The sequence below is a fragment of the Rhinolophus sinicus genome, chromosome 17 (assembly GCF_057876585.1).
Source record: "Rhinolophus sinicus isolate RSI-liver-muscle chromosome 17, RSI-T2T, whole genome shotgun sequence".
Taxonomy (NCBI): domain Eukaryota; kingdom Metazoa; phylum Chordata; class Mammalia; order Chiroptera; family Rhinolophidae; genus Rhinolophus; species Rhinolophus sinicus.
In genome coordinates, this window is record NC_142517.1 from 9,648,139 (window position 1) to 9,671,045 (window position 22,907).

The window sequence follows — 22,907 nt, forward strand, 5'->3', positions numbered from 1 at the left end:
CTTTTGTACTCAAGTTTAATTTGTAGTTGAAAAAAAGCAGAAAGAGCGGCTCACTGTCATTCCTACCGAGAAAGCCTGTGTGACAGGACTCAGGGACTCCAATTGCAAACCCAGAACTCAGACCTCCACTGTTATTAAAAAGCTGTGAACTGGAAACGTATTTTGGTCATTGGCATGCAAATGAGCATACCAAGTGTCCTAATTTCCTTGTATAATTCCATTTATCTACATAGTAGTAAGTTAGGAGAGCTCTGGGAACCAACCAAAAACTTCGGGGGGTGCTTATATATGCAAAGGTTTATAAATACACACGTGTTTGTGCACACACACACACACACACACACACACAGACACACACAGACTGAAGGCTCTTTCTGGTGCAGTAAGTACTTGGAGAAGCCAAGCAAAGAACAGTAAATACTCAAAGTTCCTTCCAGATGGGTCCACAAGCCACTGAAAAGACTCACCTTTGGGCTTCTTCTTTTTGTTTTTCTAATTCTATGATCTTTCGCTCTTGCTCTTTCTGTTTTAGCCGTTCAGCTTCTATGGATTTTTGTTTCTGGAGTTGCTGCTTATTATGTATTTCTCTTAGTTCCTATAAATAACCAAGAAACAGTTCATGTAATGCATGAGGTGTTAGGCATTTCCACTGTTCATCAACATGCAACATTTCACAGTGGGGCAGCCTAGGCACTTAAGAGATAACATTTCAGATGTGAAAAACACTAACTTGGAAAACTAGCATCGCTCTGCATTTTGATATGACTGATCTCCAAAAGCTCTTCCAAGATTACATTTTAGTGAGCCATAACATGACACCGTTTTCCATGATGTGCTTTAGAAAGAAATTGCTAGTGAAGGGCATTAGAGAAGCTCAAGATTCAGCAGCAATAATGAACCTTAGCCGGTTGTAAGACATGGTGATAATCATGAACCAGGTCCTTCTAATACCGTGCTTTCCTGAAAATAAGATCTAGCTGGACAATCAGCTCTAATGCGTCTTTTGGAGCACAATTAATGTAAGACCTGGTCTTATATTATAGTGTATTATATTATATGAGACCCAGTCTTATAGTAAAATAAGCCTGGGTCTTATATCAATTTTTGCTCCAAAAGACGCATTAGAGCTGATTGTCTGGCTAGATCTTATTTGGGGGGAAACACGGTAATGAATCAACACCAGCCTCTACTGGCTTTGAAAATACACACACTATCTGCACTAAAACCTCCCCTCCTGCTTATGCTATGCTGCCTTAGAACAGACGGACATCCTTCTGCTCCCCAACCTCGATTCTCCCCCACCCAGGGTCTATTTTTCTTCAAATCACCCCTCTTTCAGAGCATCTCCTCTTACTAAATCCATGTGTGACGCTGTCAGCTGCCCCAGACTAAACCAGTAATCAGGTGAAAGTAAAAAGCTATAATTTCATAATCACCACCTTGGATCTGATTTCCTCATTTGACACTAGCCTCAGGAATAACAGTCATTTCCTTCATAGGCTACTGAAAGCAAAATGCACTTTATGATATTTAAAGTATTTAAACACCCCAAAATACGAAGAACAAAGAAATGCTGGTTGAGGGGGAAACCCTCAGACTCCATAGGAATCAAACTGTCACTATCAGATTCAGTCACCAAAACTCCTTATTTGTGTCAACAATAAATCAGATGAGCCAAAGTGCCCAGCAGAGCCTGAAGTATATTCCCAGTTGACTTCTTGGTCTGGCTAACTAGAGTTAGTCCCCCAAGTGGACAGCCAAGGGGTCTATATGGTGAGACGTAAGAACTAAGTCCTGCCCTGTCTTCTCTCGTCCTGTTCACTAGCAAGTCCAAATGGGCAGATTTCTTCCTGCCTTAAATGCCAACCTTACATTCATTCAGGGATTGAACTGCAAAGGTAGAGGAAGTGCCTGTAGAAGATCAGTGTTAAAATGCACTTATTCTGCTAAATAGCCCTAAGTGTTAGGTTAACCCTTTCCTACTGGCTAGGCTGCTGTTCTTAAGATAAAGTTAGAATACACGTACAAGCATTTTGTATACGATAAGTGACTTTGAGAGGTCATAAAGAGGTCATTGAGATACAAGAACATGTTGAACTGGAGATCAGGAGGTTGGGGGAGACATGCACTGGAAGGCAGGGAAGACTAGGGGATGGGAAGCACGAAAGAGAGGGGGCAGGGAAGGGGCTCCAGTGGGTAAGCCAGCACATGAGGCCGGGACTCCCTAGCAGGACGCAGCAGGAAGAGGCAACTCCGAAAGCCACAAGCTGGACTACTCGCCATGGCAGTAGCCCTGGGCACGTGGCTTCCAAACTATGAAGGGGACCTGGGAGAGCAGTTTAGCTAGGGAGGGGGCATGGAAGGCGAAGAATGGAAACTGGAAAGTAATGATGAAGCCTCACTCTGACTGTTTAAACTTCTAACGAAGAGAAGAAAATCAATACAAGAAAGAGAATTTCATTTTTCATTACCTTTCTCACTGTCATACCACACGATGTAAAACTGTAATGTCTTACAAAAAAAATCAGCAGTATTGCTTTTCATGGTCATTTGGAATCAAGCATAAACAGTAATCTCTAATAACAGCCATGAAAAAATGTGATCCACATTTGAATTTGATATTTCAGAGACAAATGGATAAAATGGGCCAGTTCCTGTTGTTGGAGTACTCTGGACATTTGGCTCAAATATCTCTACATGAAAAGGAAAACTGCAGTGGGGTGACATGGAATCGAATTCTAAATGTCCTGTCTTAAGAGAAGGACCCACAGGTCAGCACCTGCCAAGACAGGGAGGGACGGGGGCCCCCTCTTGTCATTAGCCCAACGGTGAAGACCCTTTGAAAAGGAAGGGAAAGGAGTGACTAATAGATTTACTTTTTTTCCTATTTTAAAGTTTCATCTTCAATTGCAGAAAGTTCCTAAATAGGTTCAGAAAGAATAAGTTGTGGAATAGGCTATAATTAGGAGGTACTGAACTGGGAACAAAGGCACCTGCACTCTATCCCAGGCCCCTGACATGGGCCAGCATCTGAATCGGAGTAGATGGTCTTCAGGTTTTCTTTTAGCTTTAAATCTAGTAAATTCTTAGACAATGCTTTTTAACCAAAAAAATATGATTTATTTCAGCGTCTTTTATTTAGGGTTTTATTCTTATTTATCCTTCTAAGCCAAAAAGGTATAACCAGTAAGCAAAATAAGTGTGAGCTGAGATTTAATATGAAGGAGTAAGAAATGACAGGGAAGGAATAACATTTTAGTTTGATGTTCAGAAACCTGATTATATATTAAAAAAAGAAAAGCTGTTACTTCATCCAGGAAAAAAATGTTTGTACAGGTAGAGTGATATTCAGCACATTTACCCACAGGTACTACACAAGCACGAGTCATTTAGAGTGGACGCAGGCCACAATGTACCAATGCACCAGGGACCAAAGGCACGAATGAAGACTCTTCATTTAATAAAGAATTATACTGCACATTTCATTTCTATACTGGGCTCTAGTAATTAGAGGTTGAGTTATAGATCAATAATTACCAGATACAAAGTCAAGATATATTAGTAATGTATTAGGAGGCACTTACAAAATGAAAAGCAGAAGTGAATTTAAAGAATCTACAGAAAAAAAATCATGCTAATGAGACAATTTAAAAACAACAATTTTTAAATGTATCAAAACCATGAAGTAAGATATTTTAAAAATCTAAAAGCACATTTATTTCTTAGTATAAGCGCATTATAGGATAGGCTGAACCTATCTTTGGAACTGTCGAAATAAGTTGCAGCTTCAAGAACCTCCAAGGAATTGAAGCCTGCAGGAGCCATAAAATAACAGATGTCAAATAAGGAAACAGAAGGCTCTGGCATCTTATGACCCAGATTGGAAGACTGCGAAGTTTTTCTGTCATTTCCTTCATCCAATCTGCTGAGATACACTATCAGCTGTAAGACAATCAAGACTCTGCAAACAGGCAGGCATTCGGGCCCTTCCTCTCTTTCCTTGGATTTGGGAGCTTAAGATGGCATGAACCAAAATACGCAGACAATTTATGATTCCTGAGTTGATAACTTTTTTAAAAGTTGAACTTTCAAGAAGGCAATCGCTAGAATGAAGGCCTATGCACTAAAAACTAGGGAATGACTTGCTTTCATATGCCTGACAATGGCCTTGTGGAAGGAACACCGAGTCCCTTCACATGGGGAGCAGAGGACGGCCCTGCTCTTTCCTTCCTTTTCAATACTGTTTAAAAAACTCAAGTACAATGACAGTTATTTAAAAGTGCCCTTTTCATTCTTTCAGGGAAAACATTTTTAAGGTAACAAATAAATCCGGTGTCATTAAATTCTTTCCTTAGGAAATGAGAGAACTATCAGGAGGAGCAGCTAAGAAAAACGTCACCACACATTCTATCAACTTTTTCTGTTGGTCAACCAGATTAAAGTGCCCTGCAAATTCTATTAAATTTGTCACAATTATTTCTCTATTATAATGAGGATAAAAATAGAACAAATAAGAAATTACTAAGAATCAAAACTCAGTATCTCACTTGTGGTTCTTCCTAAAACTAACTTATGCTTTTCTCAAATAATGCTACAATCACATATTTCTTGGCTAGATAGTTTTCTATCCATATGGTATTCAGTGGACAACTTTGTTGATTTCTTCTATGAATTCCATTCCAGGTTATGATATGTTTTACATTAGGTATAGTATGTAATAATTTAATATTATCTCCTAATAAAAGTATAATACCTTTCTTAATAAATAAGAAATTATTAAACATGCATTCAGGAAGTTTTCGCTACATGTTACAAACAAATACATGGGAAAAATAAAACCCCTATAAAACGTGTACTATATTATACACAAATTAAAATAATCAGATTATCACCAATAATATCTACAGAATTCTAAGATACCGCAGAGTTTCTTAACCAGGATCTATGAATAAGCTTTGGCCCTGTGAACACTATAAAACTGTATGTAAACTGGGGTATACAGGCATTTTTCTTGCAGAGAAGACTTTACTTGATTTTCAGGAGTCTTTGATCAAACACAGATTATGAATCACACTAAGAAAATTATTGGCAAGTAAAGATTCTGTCTTGTACTAAGATAAATGAAAATCAGCTTGCTTTTAACTTTATTCCTTCAACCAAAAGGAAAAAGTCACTCATTTCCCCTAAAGAATTAAGATATTTACACCATAAAACATCTTTGGACAGCCTGTGGCATACAGCCAAAGTATTTCAAAAGCAATATGCCTGACAAATTGAATACTCAAGAATATCCAACTTTTTGCCCTGAGAAAGATGGCTCACATTCAGTTTTACTAATGACAATTGTTATATTGCTATGCACGGGGGATAGAATCACTCGATTTAAAAACTATTTCTCGTTCATTTGGTTTTAGAGACACTTAAAAATAGATGTATTATATGAAGGGATATTACTTGAAATATAAAGAAGCATCCACCTGAAAGTATATATGGTATTACTTTTCATAAACATTATTTTACATGAATGATTGTGAAGAGAGAAAAGAATTAACTAGCAATAACAGGGCATTTGAAAGACCAACATATAACAGAAATTTATTAGTAATTTGCTCATGTAACATTTTGAAGGATTACTCACTCTGCTTCTGATTTTTGTCTCAGGCTGTCTCAAGAGAGACAAAAACCAACATACCTTGATTAATTACTTAAAATTCATGAACTTAACACTATAAATGAAAATAAGGACACATATTTTATATTTATAATCTATGTAGTGTTAATATTGAAATGGGCCTCATAGAAAATTGATCTAGGTACCGCATCAGAAATTTCAGGCATTTGTTTTGTCTAAGCCTAATAACTACAGAAAAGTGCTTTTATATAAACAAATACTACTTTATTTCTCACCGAGGGATATTATGTAGTACACAACATCAGAATTTTTAAAAGGCCATTTGAGTCTTAAATTACAGTAACTTATCCCAATTAAGTGGCTGTGAAACAAATTTGAAAAGCAATCAACAAACCCAATGAGGATAAGGGAACTTGTATGTGTGTGGAAAAATCTGAAAAATAACTAAGTATTTCAAAACATAGACATTTGTGCTGAAATCAAGGTAAATCGATATTCCATTTATCACAAAATTATAAAATGTATTCATTCTTGATGCATTAAAAGTGGGAGGTTGCATAAAAATAACATCAATCAGTTATTTAAATTCTGAGAAGGGGTATACTAATATTTAAAGGCATTTTAAATATTACTTCTAAATCTGAAGTCAATATTCTACCAAATAGTAAGTCCAATTCCCCAAGGCAAAGATTGGCAGTCAATGCATCGTAAGTGCTATGAGAGAGCCAAAGAGAAATGCACTGGGGTACATGTGTGCACGTGTATGTGTGTGCGAGAGAAAGTGTGTGTGTGTGTGTGTGTGTGAGAGAGAGAGAGAGAGAGAGAGAGAGAGAGAACAGGTGGACAGAAAAGGAGAGTTAGAAAATCCTGTCCTCTCTGTAGTAGGAATAGCTGATTAAGAATCTTCTCTCGTGTCTACCTTATATTGCCAGAAAGAGAAAACTGACTCCATTTTGTCCTGAAAAACTGAGTTTTCCCAAAATGTCTCAGCGTTGTTTACAAAGCAATATTCCATTATTTTAAATGCATGTCATTCTAAAGGACAAAATTGTTAAGGAGTTTGGCTAAACAAAAGAATTAAAACAGAAAATATTTCTTTCAAAAGATTGAGTTTTGCTTTCTCCCTTCCCAGATCACCTTTTGCTAAATATTTTTTTAAATTTCACGAAAACAAAAACAAAAAAACCCCTATGACTAAAAAAAACTCAACCCAACCAACCAAACAAGCTTACTGGTATGATATAGAATCTAATATACAACATCTGTTAGCTATTTTGAGTCTTGGGAGTGTTCTAATTATTTTTCTACATTCAAGGAATCTGTGTCAAGTTTCGACAACCACAAGTATACTGAATGAGAATAAGTGAATTATATTACTTCTGGGCAAAAGAGGTTTTTTCAAAACTAGCATACATGTAAAAATAAAATTTAATCTCAAATAAGACAGTAAACCATGAAACAGCCAAACATTATTCTACTGATATGAAAAAACAACATTATCATTTGAATTCACACTAGTTTCTCTGCTGTCTCTGCATCTCCTCTTTCTGGATCTTTTTCTTCCCTTCATTGCTTCCCTTCAGATGTATTTTTTTCCCTGACTTTTCATTCTGTTCTGCAGTTCTTTCTCCGGCTCTTTTCTTTTTTTCCCTGGTTGCTAAACATTTTGCCTTTCACTGCCTTCATAATGAATGAGCCTGCCATGAAAGCAAGTGTCTGAAACCAAGAACATAAAAGCCTTAGTTAAGCCAAGAACCTTTTCACTATAATCTGGCATTCTCATTTCAACAATTCAGTTCCTAGAAGCAATTTTTAGGATAGGTATTATTACAGGCAGAATTTGTATTTCTAATAGCCTCTTGTGTCTAATTTAAGAAAATTAAATTATGAATTTCCCAAGTATATTAAGGAATATAATTCTGAATTCTGAATTAGTCCTACATACTCAAATATTCCTTAGAAAACAGTCCACTTTTGCAATAGTACACTGACTATAATACTGTTTCCCATATGATGGAAGTATGCATATAGATCCAAATGATCACTGAGTGTTCTTTCCAATTTTTGTAGCCAAATAGCAAATGCAGTGTCAACAATGCTTGATATAAAGACAAGACTATAGTACACAGCACCTTCTCCAGCTTGTAATTAGGAGTTTCCATCATCACACACACAATTTGTCAAGAGGAAAGATTCGCTCACACACCATGATTAATAATAACTAATCATGATTAACTTTTACAAAGAAGGCTTAGCACGTCATGGTAAATGCTGTCGGGCACTGAGCACTCATCTGCGTGGGGGCAACAGAAGCATAGAGCTGGAGATGCTTCACCATGCCTCAACCATTCTAGAGCAGGATGCTTCACAGCCTGACAAAGATCTGCATTGCCTGAGGAGGACATGGACCTTTAGAAATAAGTCTAAGTGGATGACGCGGCCCAGGAGAACTTCCAGGCACTGCAACACTGCCCCCCCCACCGCCATTGACTGGAAGAAAGAAATGCTGAAATGTAAACATGACTCACGTTAGGACTTGTCCAGCACACAGGGACTAGACGGGAACCAACAGGGACTCAACTTTTCAACATGAAACACAACATCTAGTCTCTTTGTGTGATGGATTCTCTTTATTTGGCATCCATTTCAATGGAGCCTTGAAAACTATAAGCTATACTTTATGTTGCTCTATGTAGTTAAGATATTAAAATACAGAGCATAGGCCATCAGCGCCAAGGAAAACTGTTACAGAAACTACTAACATTTCCAAGGGCAAGGTGAAGTCAAGCGCTATTGTCCAAAAAGTCCCTATTGGTAGAGTTATTTGAGACCTGTTCGAACGATAATTTTATACCTATAGCTAAGCACTGAGTGTAAGAAACAATTATCAGGATGACTCTATGTGTCCCTTAGATACAGATTCTCTAAAAAATATTGAGAGTTTTGATTTTCCTGTAAAATGAGGTAAAAAGAGCAAATCATAGGTAATCGATTTTAAACTGATGTTTCTAGAACATGAATATGAGAAGACCTATTGACTTCTTAGCATGATAAAATATTTACTACATATAGAATATATTTTAAAGGCAGAAATTATGGTGCACAAATGTGATCCACTGAATTAAATAACTACTTTAAGGAGTATTAATGCTAGGAATAATTACGAACAAAATCAATTATTTCTGGTGAAATCACTGGCTAAATACTTTCTTTGATCATCAAAAAGCTAAAATTTACTGTTCATAGAAAAGGCAGCACAAATACCAAACTGCCAATCGGGCCATTTCTGGCACAAGAGCTTCAGCATCTCAGGACAGTACATTTCTCCCCTTCTCCCACTTTCCCTTTTCTATAGATTTATAAAAGCAAAGTTTACTCACTACGGTAAGATTCCTGTTTCCTTTCTCAGGTAATTCTTGGCTTGGGGTGATAAATTAGAAAAACAAAGATACGTATGTCTTGGGAACATTTTTGGAATATAAAAATATCATATCTATAAGGTAAAAGTCTATTAAAATACATGAAAAAGAGCCTTGTCTGAAACGAAAGAATGAGACTTCAATTTCTCTGAGATTAGACAGAAACACAAAAGTCCAAGACTCTAGAGATCTTATGTTCCACCGTACTGAATCTGGAGCCATTTACCAACAGACCATAATTGTAAACATGTTTCATGTTTTCAATATGTTGCTACCTATATGAAACAAAGACCTGTTAATTAACCTGACGGCAAAAGTAATTTTTTTTTTCCTCTTTAATTAATGATTTGAGAATTTCCATCATTGGTTATCAGATCTTAGGTGAGGAGGCAGGAATGTAATTCTTCCTGAACTGAAGAGAAAGGGAGAGACCCTCAAAAGAATAATGAATCTGAACAAGGGTCTCGTAGAAAGGACTAAATCAGATGGAATGGTTCTTTTGTTTTAAAAGGAGAAAAAAATGACAGAATGTACTGGACATGACTTTGAATGCGCATCAAAATACATAAATGGCTTTTTGCAAATAGTTTTGTACCAAATAAGCATGAGAATTAGTTTTTGCTGAATGTAATCTTCATTTATGGAGCAGCCGTTCAGCGTTCTGGTCAACTAATTTAACATGTTTTCACTCCATAAGGTATTTCTCCAGTGTCACCATACAAGTTGATAATGAGTGAATTATACTTTCTTCTTCTAGGTGAACCACCTACATGAATATCAAATGAAACTGCCAAATTCTAATTTCTATATTCTCCGGCTGATTTCCTTTTGGGAGACGAAGGTTTAGGATACAGCAAATTCGCACCATCAAATTGGGTGTGTAGAATGAGTGGACACTCGCCAGTGCTGCACTCCTGGCAAGGCAGACGTAAGTTTTGCATCATTAGTGTGGACGCTGTTGGGACAGGACACTGCTGCGGCAAGAGAGGCATGGAAGGAATCCCAAGGGTCAGAATGCTGGCACGCCTGGTCTATCTCATCTTACAAGAAATTACAGCTGCTAATGAAGACATGCTCTAAATCAGAAACAAAACGCTTCATGTTTTCCAATGTGGCTACAATAAGGATAGGCAGGAGATCCTCAAGGGACCGGATCTTAAACTGGCCTCTGAGTTGTCTCAATCAAATGATAAATCTTCTGATTCTTCAATTTACGTGTTTGTTTTGGTTTCATCAGTTTTAAGAGGAACACTAGACATGATAACCGTAAAGCAACATAACATTAAGCCCTCCAAATGGATTCTTAAACAAAATAATATGACTATACTGGCTTGATTTTTTTCACTCTCACATTAACTTAAACTTAAAGTAATAATGGAAACCAAAATAAAAATTAAGATGGAAAGAAATGTTATTTAAAAATAAATATATTTGGAAAAAGAGCTGGTGGAATAAAGAGCTAAAATTAGCCTTTGTATAAACAATTCTCTAACACTGAAGGCAGCCTAAACACAATAAGAATGACTTACACCACATTTTAAGGGTGTTCTCTTTAGCACTGTAACAGCACTTCAATGGCTGAAATCATTCTCAAATCATCTACGCATTTGTAAAAAAAATCATCTACTGCATTATCACTTTCTAATTTGTGAGTCAAACTTATAGAAAAAGGAGTCCTTTTTTTTTTTAATCCTTCCCTCTCCTTGTTGTAAGTTAAAAGGCAGTCTTAAGGGTAAGGCAGAAACTGGACTACTGCCTGGGTTCAAAAGATACCTGAGTACTTAACAGCTTATATTCCAAGAGATTATTAAAAAGCACTGTAAGCTTGCACACAGTATCATATCCTTATGGCTTAAAACAGTAGCAAGTCACATGAGAGTTAATGTGGTCATTTTTATTGTGCTTTTCCTCGAGCTGGAGAACTTACAGCTGTACTTCCCATACTTACACATCACATATAATCACACACGTACAAGTATAGACTACACACACACACACACATACACACACACACGCACACGCACATTCTATGTACACATGAAAGTGAGGTGAAGAAAAACACTAAGTTGACTCAAATAATATTTCCCCTAAGAGCACTTTCCTGGAATTGTACAGTTGAGAAAAGTTCATTACCTATTACTCTGGGAAAAGAAAAAAAAAAAAAAAGCCCAAATGCCTCAAACTTGGATGTCTAGACAATTTGGCCTAGAATCTCAATTCAATGTTCAACTAAAAATCTCAAATATGCTTCCTAATTTCTTTCTATTTACAGTAATAAAGAATAGGAGTTTACTTTTTCCTAGTTACAAAAGCTAAGTCAGCCAGAATCAAGCATAAAGGATTTTAAGTTAGAAAAGGAAAATGAATATATTTTTAAAAAGTGTAAAATCTAATTTCTTATCAGAACATAATTGATAAAAACTCCAATATCTACTTAAATCTAAAGTATATGATCAGGGCCGGCCCGGTGGCTCAGGCGGTTAGAGCTCCGTGCTCCTAACTCCGAAGGCTGCCGGTTCGATTCCCACATGGGCCAGTGGGCTCTCAACCACAAGGTTGCCAGTTCGATTCCTCGAGTCCCGCAAGGGATGGTGGGCTCTGCCCCCTGCAACTAGCAATGGCAACTGGACCTGGAGCTGAGCTGCACCCTCCACAACTAAGATTGAAAGGACAACAACTTGACTTGGAAAAAAGGCCTGGAAGTACACACTGTTCCCCAATAAAGTCCTGTGCCCCTTCCCCAATAAAAAATAAATTAAAAAAATAAATAAAAAAATAAAGTATATGATCACTATTGATAAGAAACAAATTGCTTGTATTCTGGTTTTATCATAAGGTAAGAGTTAACTTCTTAAGATGATAAAGTTGTAAAGTGAAATTGAGAGCACCAAGTCAGAAAGAGGCTGTGATAACCACCTTTACATTCCCTAAGAATATTGGCATTTTCCTGAGTTTTACTGTGTAAATGTGACAAAACCATACACCACTTCCGCCACTGAGACAAAAGCAATTACTCCATTAAACAATAAAAATTTAAAATATGAGGTAACAAAATAAAATATCTACATTCAAGAACAATCCTAAAGGTAAGAAGTGGCAGAAAAATTCTTAGTTTTAAAAGAGAAAACAATCCATTTTTAGTAGAGACATAAAACAAAGAAAATAAGAAAGATGAAGCTTTTGGAATTCAACTTGATGTAGTTTTAACAAACAAAAGGATGGAGATGTGTAAAAATATAATTCAAGTTAAAGATAGGCACTATGTTGGGGTCACTCACTCAGCCATAATTTATAGATGTCAAATTCATATATATAAAATTGGGGAAGGGGAACAGTGTGTACTTCCAGCACTTTTTTTTTTTCCCCAAGTCAAGTTGTTGTCCTTTCAATCTTAGTTGTGGAGGGTGCCGTTCAGCTTCAACTTGTTGTCCTTTCAGTCTTAGTTGTGGAGGTTGCAGCTCAGCTCCAGGTCCAGTTGCCATTGCTAGTTGCAGGGGCACAGCCCACCACCCCTTGCGGGAGTTGAACCGGCAACCTTGTGGTTGAGAGGACGCGCTCCAACCAACTGAGCCATCCGGGAGCTCAACAGCAGCTCAGCTCAAGGTGCCATGTTCAATCTTAGTTGCAGGGGGCGCTGCCCACCATCCCTTGTAGGACTCGAGGAGTTGAACTGGCAACCTTGTGGTTGAGAGCCCACTGGCCCACGGGAATCGACCTGGCAGCCTTCGGAGTTAGGAGCATGGAGCTCTAACAGCCTGAGCCACCTGGCTGGCCCTCATTTTTATATTTTGAAGGAGAAAAATGCAACTTAAATTACATAATGTTCATCTATAAATGTGAAGGCTTTCACGGAGGCTGACAAACCAGCATAAATTATTCTGCCTGAGATTAAATATCAACTAATCATCTGGCCACTTAGAAAAATTAAAGGGTAAGATACAAGCAGGAACACACAGAATACTTACCTTCAGTTGATTATTGAAAATATCAATCTCCTGTAGTTTTGATCTAGTTTCTTTCTCAACTTCATCCAGTTGGTCTCGTAGCTGCTGCCGAGCTAGTTCTTTTGCTTCTAAGGCTCTTTTGAGTGTAAGAAGTGAATCTCCTGTTTTAGAAAAACATTGTAATATAAAAATTTTTAAAAACTGGCAATGAAGAAAAATAGTTTTTAATGTTCTCCTTTCACTTAAAAAAGTTGTCAGTGAAAAAGGAAATGGACAATTTTAAAAATAAAACACCTACTGTGCAAACTGTTTTGCTGAACTTGTTTTAATTGGTCATTGAGTATCTGTTTTTCTGGAATAAGTCTTCCAAGCATTTGCTGAGACTCCTAGAAGAGAAGAAGGGAAACAACCATGAATGACGGGGAAAACGTCACATCTATACTCAACGTTGATGAGGACACAGGTCAGTTTTCTGGTTCCTCAAAGACTCTTCTTATCTCATCCCAAACCCTCTCTGGGTGAAAAGGCATTTAATCGCTTGTCAGGGCGGTTCCTGCTTTCTTGCCAACGAATTCACTGTTTGCCAACTGCTTTTCACTGAAATAAAGTTCAGACAGTTATAGCTCCCTTGATATTTCTTAAATTTTTGTTGACTTACTGCCTATTTGTAAGCTTTAAAAAACATACTCAGCGGAGAAAACTGAAAGTAAGGATCTCTGTTGTCTGTGAAGTTTAATAGAAACTATTCTCTTCTGAACTTTAATACTAAATAGGGCTGAACTGAGGTTTACCATACACCTGAAGTTGGAAACAGAAATCCAAGAGAATTTTAACAATAAGAATCTTTAGCTGCCACATGTTTTTCCGCTACCACTCACGATGTAGCTACAATTTTAAAAAGGTAGACAAAAAGTCTTGAGCCAACTATTTTTAAATGACGTAAGAAAAAAGCTAAATCACACTGTACAAGAGATTTGGAATTTTCATGGGTGACTTGTCAAGCATTATATACATATTAAGTTCAGCCGAAATGATCCTATTTAGTTTCTATACATTTCAGTAAAATGACAGCCTTTCCAGCATGTAAGAAATATTTGACTTTGACTTTTACCTTGATTTAAAAAAAGATCTCTATGTGTTGTTTTCAGTTTGAAAAATAAAAATGCGTTAATTAAAAATTTTCATCAGAGGCTAAGAACCAGTACTTTTTGGAACAACCATCTTTAGATATAGACTGGCTTGTGTCTAACAAATCTTTATGTACTATGTGTCTGAATAGTAGAGAGATTTAACTCAACAGCGAGGATTTGGAAGCGTCTTCTCATATGAATAATCCCCACAAACACCCAAAATTTGGACAAAATAGAATACACAAATCAGATCATTTCCCCAAAAAGCATGGTCAACTGAGCTTCTCTTACTCTCCTCCCTAAATTAAGGCAAGGCCTCTTACCCAATACCAAAGTTTCTTATTTCACATCAAGAACCCTGATTTGCATTTTATTATTAATAAATGAACATGCTAAGTGTCGATCTTAAATAACAAAAATGTGTTTGGTCACAGCACATTCAGTGAGATAAGAAATAAGCATGTGGCCATCACTACTACATTTTCCAAGGGAATATTTTATGAAACATCTCATAAAGAATTAGTGAAAGACATATATAGAGAGAGGTGCCATACAGAAGAAAAAGGTGCATGCATTTTTAATATTTTCAAAGAATTTCTAGCAGTGAAATTCTGATACTATTTTCAATATATGTCATATCCAAATATCTCAAATTCATTAGAAGTTCAAAGTACTTGAAACAACAGTTGACGGAACTGAAAGAAAAATAGACAAATTCACAATGATAGAGATTTAACACTCCCCTCTCAGCAGCTGAAGGAAGTCACAAAATCAGTAAGGACACATAAGACACAAACACCATGAATCAACATGATCTGATTCGTGTTTATGAGACACACACCCACAACAGAGTACACATTCTTTACAAGTACATATGAAATATTCTCCAAGACAGATTACACGCTGAATCATAAAGTAAGTCTCAATAAACTTAAAAGGATTAAAAAGTATTGAAATCAGACAGAGTACACTCCTAGATCATAGCATAAATAAATCAGAAATCAGTAAGATACTTGGAAAAAATCCAAATATTTGGAAACTAAACAGCATAATTCTAAATAACTCATCAAAGAACAAATGACAAAGGAAATAAAAAACAATTGTGAATTGAGTTAATTATGAAAACACAACATATTAAAAATTTGTGATATATGCATATGGCTATGACAATGCTTAGAGGGAAATTTATAGCTTAAAATGTTTATATCAGATATGAAGAAAGATCCAAATTCAATAATGTAAGCTTCTTCTTTATGAAGCTAAAAAAAGCAAATTAAACCCAAAGAAAGTAGATGGAAGGAAATAATAAAGTGCCTCAATAAATGAAACAGAAAACAGACATATCACAGGGGGAAAAAATCCATAAAACCAAGAGCTTATTAAAAAAAAAAAATCAATAAAGCCAATAAACTTCTAACTAGATTGATGGAGGAGGAAGGGAAGAGAGAGGAAGAAAAGAAGGAAGATGGGGAGGAAGAGGAAGATTTGGAGGGGGAGAGAGAAGACACAAATCCTTAATACGAGGAATAAAAGAAGTGACATCACTATGGATACTACAGACTTCCAAAGAATAATAAGAGAATATTGTAAACAACTGTACACAAATAAATTTGATAACTTAGATAAAATGGATAAATTCATTGAAAGATACAAATTATCAAAACAGACTCAAGAAGAAACAAAATCTGAATAGTCCTATATCTATTGAATAAATTTTACAGTTAAAAGTCTTACCACACAGAAAGTTCTAAGCTCAGGTGAATGCCACCAAAAATTCAAAGAAGAAGTACCTTTTCGACACAAACATTTTTAGAAAACAGGAAAGGAAAGCGTATTCTCCAAGTTATTATTTTCATATTTATTACCCTGATACCAAAACTAGATAAGGACAATACAAAAAACTATAAACTAATTAACGTCCCTCATGATCTTAAATGAAAACATCCTTAATTATAGCATATTGGATCTAATAAAACATATTTTTTAAAGTGATAATACACCGTGACCAAGTATGGTTTATCCAGGAATGGAAGGCTGGTTTAACATTCAAATTTCAACCAAAGTAAATCACTATATTAACAAAATAAAGGGGAAATAAAACAACAAGTAAACATCTCAATAGATGCAGGGCAAAAAAATATATGACCCAATTTAACACTTGTGCACAATAAAAACTCTCAGCAAAAAAGGAACAGGCAGGAAATCCCTCCAGCTGATAAAAGGTATCTACCAAAAACCCTATAGGTAAGATCATACTTAATGGTGAGAGACTGAATCCTTTCCTCCTAAGACCAAGAACAAGACTCTCACCATTTCTAGTCAACATAGTACTGGAGATTGTGATCAATGCAGTTAAGACAAAAAAGAAAAAAGAAATAAAAGTTATATAGATTGAAAATTAGGGAGAAAAGAAAGCAAATTTCTTTAGTCACAGACAAATGTTTATGTACACAGAAACGCTAAGGAAGCTTAAAAAGCTATTAGAATAAATACGTTAAGCAACATTGTAGATATAAGGTCAATAAGTAAAAATAAATTCTACTTTTGTATATGGGCATCAAATTGTAAATTGAAATAACATCAAAAACCAGGAAATACTTAGGGATAAACTGTACAAAATATGTACAAGGCTTATACAGTGAAAACTATAAAATACTATTGAGAGAAATTTATAACATAAAAACCTAAATAAAAATGAAAAAGATACTGTAAAACTCAATATTGTCAAAATGCCAATTCTTCCCAAACTGATCTATAAATTCAATGAAACACCAATCAGAATTCTAAGTATCTTTTTCAAAACTGAAAAGCTGATTCTAAAACTCATGTGGAAATGTCAAGGACCTAACATAGCCAAAATAATTTGAAAAAAAGATATTGAAGATCTCACAGTAATTGATTTCAAAAATTATTATAAAGCTACACTTATCCACAGAGTGAGGTACTGGTGAAAGGATACTTGTAGATGAATGGAACAGAATATATACACCTCTCATACCTCCCCTAAATGACTCAAACTGTACTTCTTTATTGTCATTATCATGGTAAAGCCAAATTCCTGTGAATGGACTTCAGGTGCTACATGATCCAGCCCCCACCTCTTCCAATCACAGTGGTCTCCTTGCAGTAACCTGCATCCCAGAGACCAGGTACAGCCTCAGAACGTCTTAGGGTAAAGCCTGCTCTGCCAGGTGTCCACACAGCTTAGGCGCTCGTCTCTTTCAAGTCTTTGCTCAAATGGAACCCTCACAGCGAGGCCTGTCCTTCCCACCTTATTCAAAAACACAGCCCTCCCTACCCCCAACACTCTCTAGCTCTTCCCTACTCACTCTCCAGAGACTGTTCATTGCCTACTAGAGTACATACCTGACTGATTTTATTAGTGTGTCTGCCCTGCAAATAGAAGATAAGCTCCAAGAACGGGGGGTGGGGAGTCTCTGCTGCTCACTGCTGGACCATGCGCACCTATGAGAGCGCCTGGCCCGCACGCCACAGGGCTCAGCAAACGTGCGTTGTTTGTTTACCGGACGGCCTACTTTTCAGGCAAGGAACCTGTGCAGTTCATCGTGACTTCCCAGAGCCCAGCACCTGGTAGATGCTTGATGCTGGTTGAGCTTTGAGGGACATATTTTCTCACCTGTAATTGTTGCTGCAGATGGGTGATTTCAGCAATTCTCAACTCTCTCGATTTGTTTGTACTCTCAATTTCTTGCCTTTGGGTGGTCAATCGACATCTGATATCTTGAAGTTTTCCTTCTAGTTGATGTTTTTTATCATTCTTTAACAAATGAAAAATAATAAAAATTATTACCATTTTTAATTGTTCAGTATTAATATATCCCCAAAGCATAATCAGACTTCACTCACTAGAGCTTCTAATTCAAATTCCAAAGTCTTTTTCTTTGCTTTCAGTACAACTATGTCTTCTTGTTCTTTGTTTCTTTGATTTAATAGCTCTTGTCTTCGATTTCGTTCCCATTCAAGTTGCCGTTGCCTTTCAAGTTCTCGTTTTGCAGCCTGTGACACACACAAACAGACGACTTATTAATTTTTCAGTTCTTACACTATCCTATATAGCTTAATAAATGTAACACTTGGTAAATCTTTTCTTCTAGGGATGAAGTATTATTAAACATTACAAGAAATTCTATTACAAAATAGCAAAACAGAATGTATACAAATATAGTTTCCTTCTATGAAAGAAAGGAACTTTTAGAAAGACTACAGTATTTACATCAGATGGAAAATATATGGGATCACTTGACCACTGGATTGCTTAGGCCTTCAAGAATACCTGATGTGTAAAATAAAATTGTCCTTATTTACTGACTCAGGAGGAGCAAGGAAAATGTCTTTAGTCTATTAAAATCAAGCCAAAACCCCCAGAACAGAAAAAACAAATAAAAACGTTCTTCCATCAAACAAGTAATTATTTCTTCCATTAAAGGAGAAATTAGTACAGGTATCCCCCACCCCTCTTTTCGAAAGTTCGGATTACACCATTTCACTTTATGAAAGACCTACATAACTACCGATTTTTACTAACTGAAGGAAATCGGAAGATTTTCGCTTTTACGAAAAAAGGTGAAAAACCAAAATAGCATTCAGCGTTTGATTTGCAGCAAGCCATTATAGAGGCAGTGGCACTCTGAGCAGCGAGAGTGGCCCGCCAAGCCCCTTCCCTGGAAACAACACTCAGCATCTTACTTAGTCAGCATCAAGCCACCACAGCTTTGAACTGTCTGTGAGCATCTGTGCTTTATGTCCATTCATTTGGTGCATCCTATTAGCAAGGTATCAGAAAAGCTAAGAGACCTTGTAGGGTGTTACACTTAGCGTAAAACTGGACATAAGCATATTTGGCATGATTTGGTAGGTTATTTTTTGGGTCTGGGAACACTCAAAAATTTTTCCCTATAAATTAATGGTAAATGCTTCTTCACTTTACACCATTTCAGCTTACGGAAGTTTTCACAGAAATACTACTTTTGGATAGTGGGGGAAACCGGTACTTATCACAAGTATTAAAAATTCAGGACCTTTGTCCCACTAATCATTCATTTCCTTTTTACCACAGAAGGTTTTCTAATTTCTCTGGCAATGTCAGCTGGCTTCAAAGCTGACTCTGATGGCTACTAGGTAGAGTACCTGCCACAGCATCTGACACTCTTTACTGTAATTGCTTCTTACGTACCTGTCCTCCAGCTACACTGCAAGGACCTGGCAGACAGGTGAGTACCTTACTCACCTCTGCATTTCCAAGGATTATCAATGCCTGGCACGTGGTAAATGCCTACTAAATAATTCTGAATAAATACTCTAAAATGTCCTTTATCTTTTTTTTTTTTTTTTTTTTTTTTTTACACTGAAGAAGGGAAGGCTATTTTCTGGGTTGCCCATTCTGGAAATTAAAATCCTGCATCTGCGAGCGTCGGCCTGAATAAAAGGCAGGTTATGGCTACAAGTTTTGTAAAGTAATCAGCAGGAGTTGAAACCAAAGTATTAATTAAAACAAAACAAAACAAAAAAAACTCCCCATCTTTAAAATGTATTTCATTCACACAAGAGAATCATGGCATTTCCTCTGTAGCAATATATTAAAATTGGAAAGACAAGAGATTGGCTTGGCCCCTATCCAGCCATGGTACCAAATTTATGAACCTTCCATAGAACATAGTGAAGATCTCCTACACATATTTTTTTTAAGTGAAAAAAAAACAGTGCAGAGAATTAGTATGACACATCACAGTGGTTAAAAAAAAAAATTTACACAAACCCCTCAACCTCTCCACCACATAAACCTTTCTATTTCTATACATGTATATAAATGAAGAGAAAAATGTCTGAAAACACACACAACTAATATCAGTGGCTTGTTATAAGATTGTATTAAGAACTTATACATGACCACTCATAGCAAAATTATTCACAATACCCAAAAAGAAACAATCCAAATATCCATCAACTGATGAACGGATAAATAAAATGTGGTCTATTCATGAAACGGGATACTATTCAGCCATAAAAAGGAACACAGCACTGATTCATGTCATAACTTGGAAAAACCTTGAAAACATTATGCTAAGTGAAAGCCACACACAAAAGGCCACATATTGTATGATTTCACTTATTCGAAATATCTAGAATAGGTAAACCTAACAGACAGAAAATTAAATCAGTGGTGAGTAAGGGCTATGGGGAGAGGGGAAAGCAGAGTTACTGTGTAATGGGTAAGTAGTTTCTTTCTGGGTTGATAAAAATGTTCTGGAATTAGACAGGGTGATGGTTCCACAACTTAGTGAATATACTAAAACTACTGAATTGTGGGGGAAAGAAGCGGGGGGCAGGCCCGGTGGCTTAAGTGGTTGGAGCACCGTGCTCCTAATGCCAAGGTCGCCAGGTTAGAGTCCCACATGGGCCAGTGAGCTGTACCCTCTACAGCTAAGACTGTGAACAACAGCTCTCCCTGGAGCTGGGCTGCCATGAGCAGCCAGAGGTCAGTGTGAGCCGCTGCGGGCTACCGTGTGCTGCCATGAGTGGCCGGCGGCCAGCGTGAGTGGCCGGCAGCCAGCAAAACCTGCCAGGAGCTGCTGTGAGCTGCTGTGAGCTGCCGCTTCGGGGTGGGGGGGTGGGGATGATGGAGTGCAAGGCTTATAATACCAGCATGGGCCAGGGAGCTGTGTCCTACACAACTAGACTGAGAAACAACGGCTTAAACCAGAGTGGGGTGGGGAGGTGGAAGAAGGGGGGAAAAAAAAGATTGTATTAACATATTACTTGAATGATTCTGAAGGGGGAGGCAGAGTGGTGGAGGGTGCGCAAGAACACAGGCTAATTGTGGGTTTCTCCCCAGCTGCTCACCTCTCGTCTCTCGATCTCTTTTCTCCTCTCCTCCTCCCTCTGCCGCTCCAGCTCCCGCTGCTTTTCCAGTTGCTTCTCCAACTCCAGTTGCCTTTTGCGCTCCTGTTCCTGGCGCTCCCGCTCCTTCCTTTCCTGCTCCGCCCGCTCCAGCTGTGCCAAGCGCTCCTGTTCTTTTCGCTGTTGCTCCAGAAGAGCTTGTCTTCGTTTCTCCAGTTCCAAATTGCCACGTTCAAAATTCTCACGCTTCTTATCTTCAAATGTTACTTTAAAACAAGAAATAAAACAATTATGACAAGTCATGATATTCAACACACCATCAAGGAACGAAAAACTCAACGCCATATTTGAAATTTGCAGCATAAACGCAAACCAGAGCTCGCTAAGCTTCCCTTCTGCCTGTGCCCTTGTTATAAGCGCTACGAAAATGCCCGCACCTAACCTCTTTGCTTACATACTGTCCCTTCCACGATGAATGTCATGTCATGGTGTTCAAAACGCCAAACACCGTTTCTAGAATACTCTTTCTATAGCAATTCTGCATCATCACCAACTCTCCTTTCCTTCCCCATTACTCTATCCTTTCCCTTCTCTGTGACCTTGATTCAGCAGCTGACCCTGTATGTCTTCTGTATCATGCGTCTCTCCCACTCGCCCCTTAGCTTCTAACTACACTGCTATGTCTCCTAACAAACAATGATTTCCGGAAGCAGGGATAGGAAGGGAAGTATCCCGTGTTTCACACCAAAGAACAAGCTGTGCCCTCATCATTATGCAGATTGCATTCAATAATTTTTTTTTCTAATCCATTATTCAATTTTCTTCCTTGGGGAACACCAATTATGAATTTTAGACTATTCTCAGGTCAATCATTTTTTTCTAGTCCTTGCTAACAATTTATATCCGTTTTACTTTATGTTTTTTTAAAAAAGAATCCGATCCTCTATGTCCTTACCTCTGTTTTCAGCAGTGCCTATTATTCAGTTTTGTGTTTGCCTCACACGCTTCTCCTTAGAACCAACCCCAGACAAGGGAAGCGCTCACTGCCACCCTGTGTAGCATGCATTCCCATTGTTCCCAATCTATTTCAAGAACTGTCACTTCACACTTTTGTCTTGCAATCTAGCTGTGAGCATCCTTTCTTGGCTACTTCCCACATTCCTGTTTGGCTTTCACTGCTTTAGACGGACTTTCCTCACACACTGGAGTTAGGGATTAGAGATCAAAGATGGCAGCCATGCTTTGGCTTTCTTGTTCTTCTTGTTCCTTTACTGATTTCAGAGGAGGCAGCAGCCCTTTTCCTCAGCTACCTTAAAACTGAAAGTCCCTTCAGCCTTATAAAGGAATGGAATACACATGCAAAATGTGGATGACTTTCAAAAATATTATGCTCAGTGAAAGAAGCCAGACATAAAAGGTTGCCAGGGGCTGGGGAGAAGGGAGAATGCGGAGTGACTGGGCATGGAGTTTTCTTTTGGGGTGATGAATATGTTTCAGAACTAGATAGAGGTGGTGATTGCACAACATTGTGAATGTACTAAATGCCACTCCTACGGACTAAATATGCTCCCAAATTCATATGTTGAAGCTGTAACCCCCAATGTGATGGTATATGGAGACGGGGCCTTAGTAATTAGGTTTCAGATAAGGTCATGAGGGTGGGACCCTCATGATGACATTAGTGGCCTTATAAGAAGAGGAAGACACAGAGAGAGCTTTCTCTGTCCCTGGGCACACAAGAAAAGGTCAAGTGAGGACACAGCCAGAAGACAGCCATCTGCAAGCCAAGAAGAGAGCCCTCAGTAGGACCTGAATTGGACAGCACCCTGATCTTGAACTTCCGAGTTTCTAGAACTGTGAGAAATAAATTTCTGCTGTGCAAGCCACCCAAACTATGGTATTTTGTCATGGCAGCCCTAAGACA

General features: G+C 37.5%; 1 protein-coding gene across 6 annotated transcripts in view; it reads right to left on the reverse strand.

Annotated features, from left to right (window-relative positions):
- ITSN1 (intersectin 1) overlaps positions 1-22,907 on the reverse strand; it is a 189,694-nt gene that overhangs the window by 82,081 nt on the left and 84,706 nt on the right. For all 6 annotated transcript variants that reach the window (XM_019730241.3, XM_019730239.3, XM_074325803.2 and 3 more), the window contains 6 exons: positions 20,987-21,249; positions 17,993-18,142; positions 17,763-17,903; positions 13,294-13,381; positions 13,017-13,156; positions 468-595 (listed from right to left, as the gene is read on the reverse strand). In XM_019730241.3, the coding sequence (XP_019585800.2) occupies positions 468-595; positions 13,017-13,156; positions 13,294-13,381; positions 17,763-17,903; positions 17,993-18,142; positions 20,987-21,249 (910 nt within the window). The remainder of the gene's footprint in view (positions 1-467; positions 596-13,016; positions 13,157-13,293; positions 13,382-17,762; positions 17,904-17,992; positions 18,143-20,986; positions 21,250-22,907) is intronic.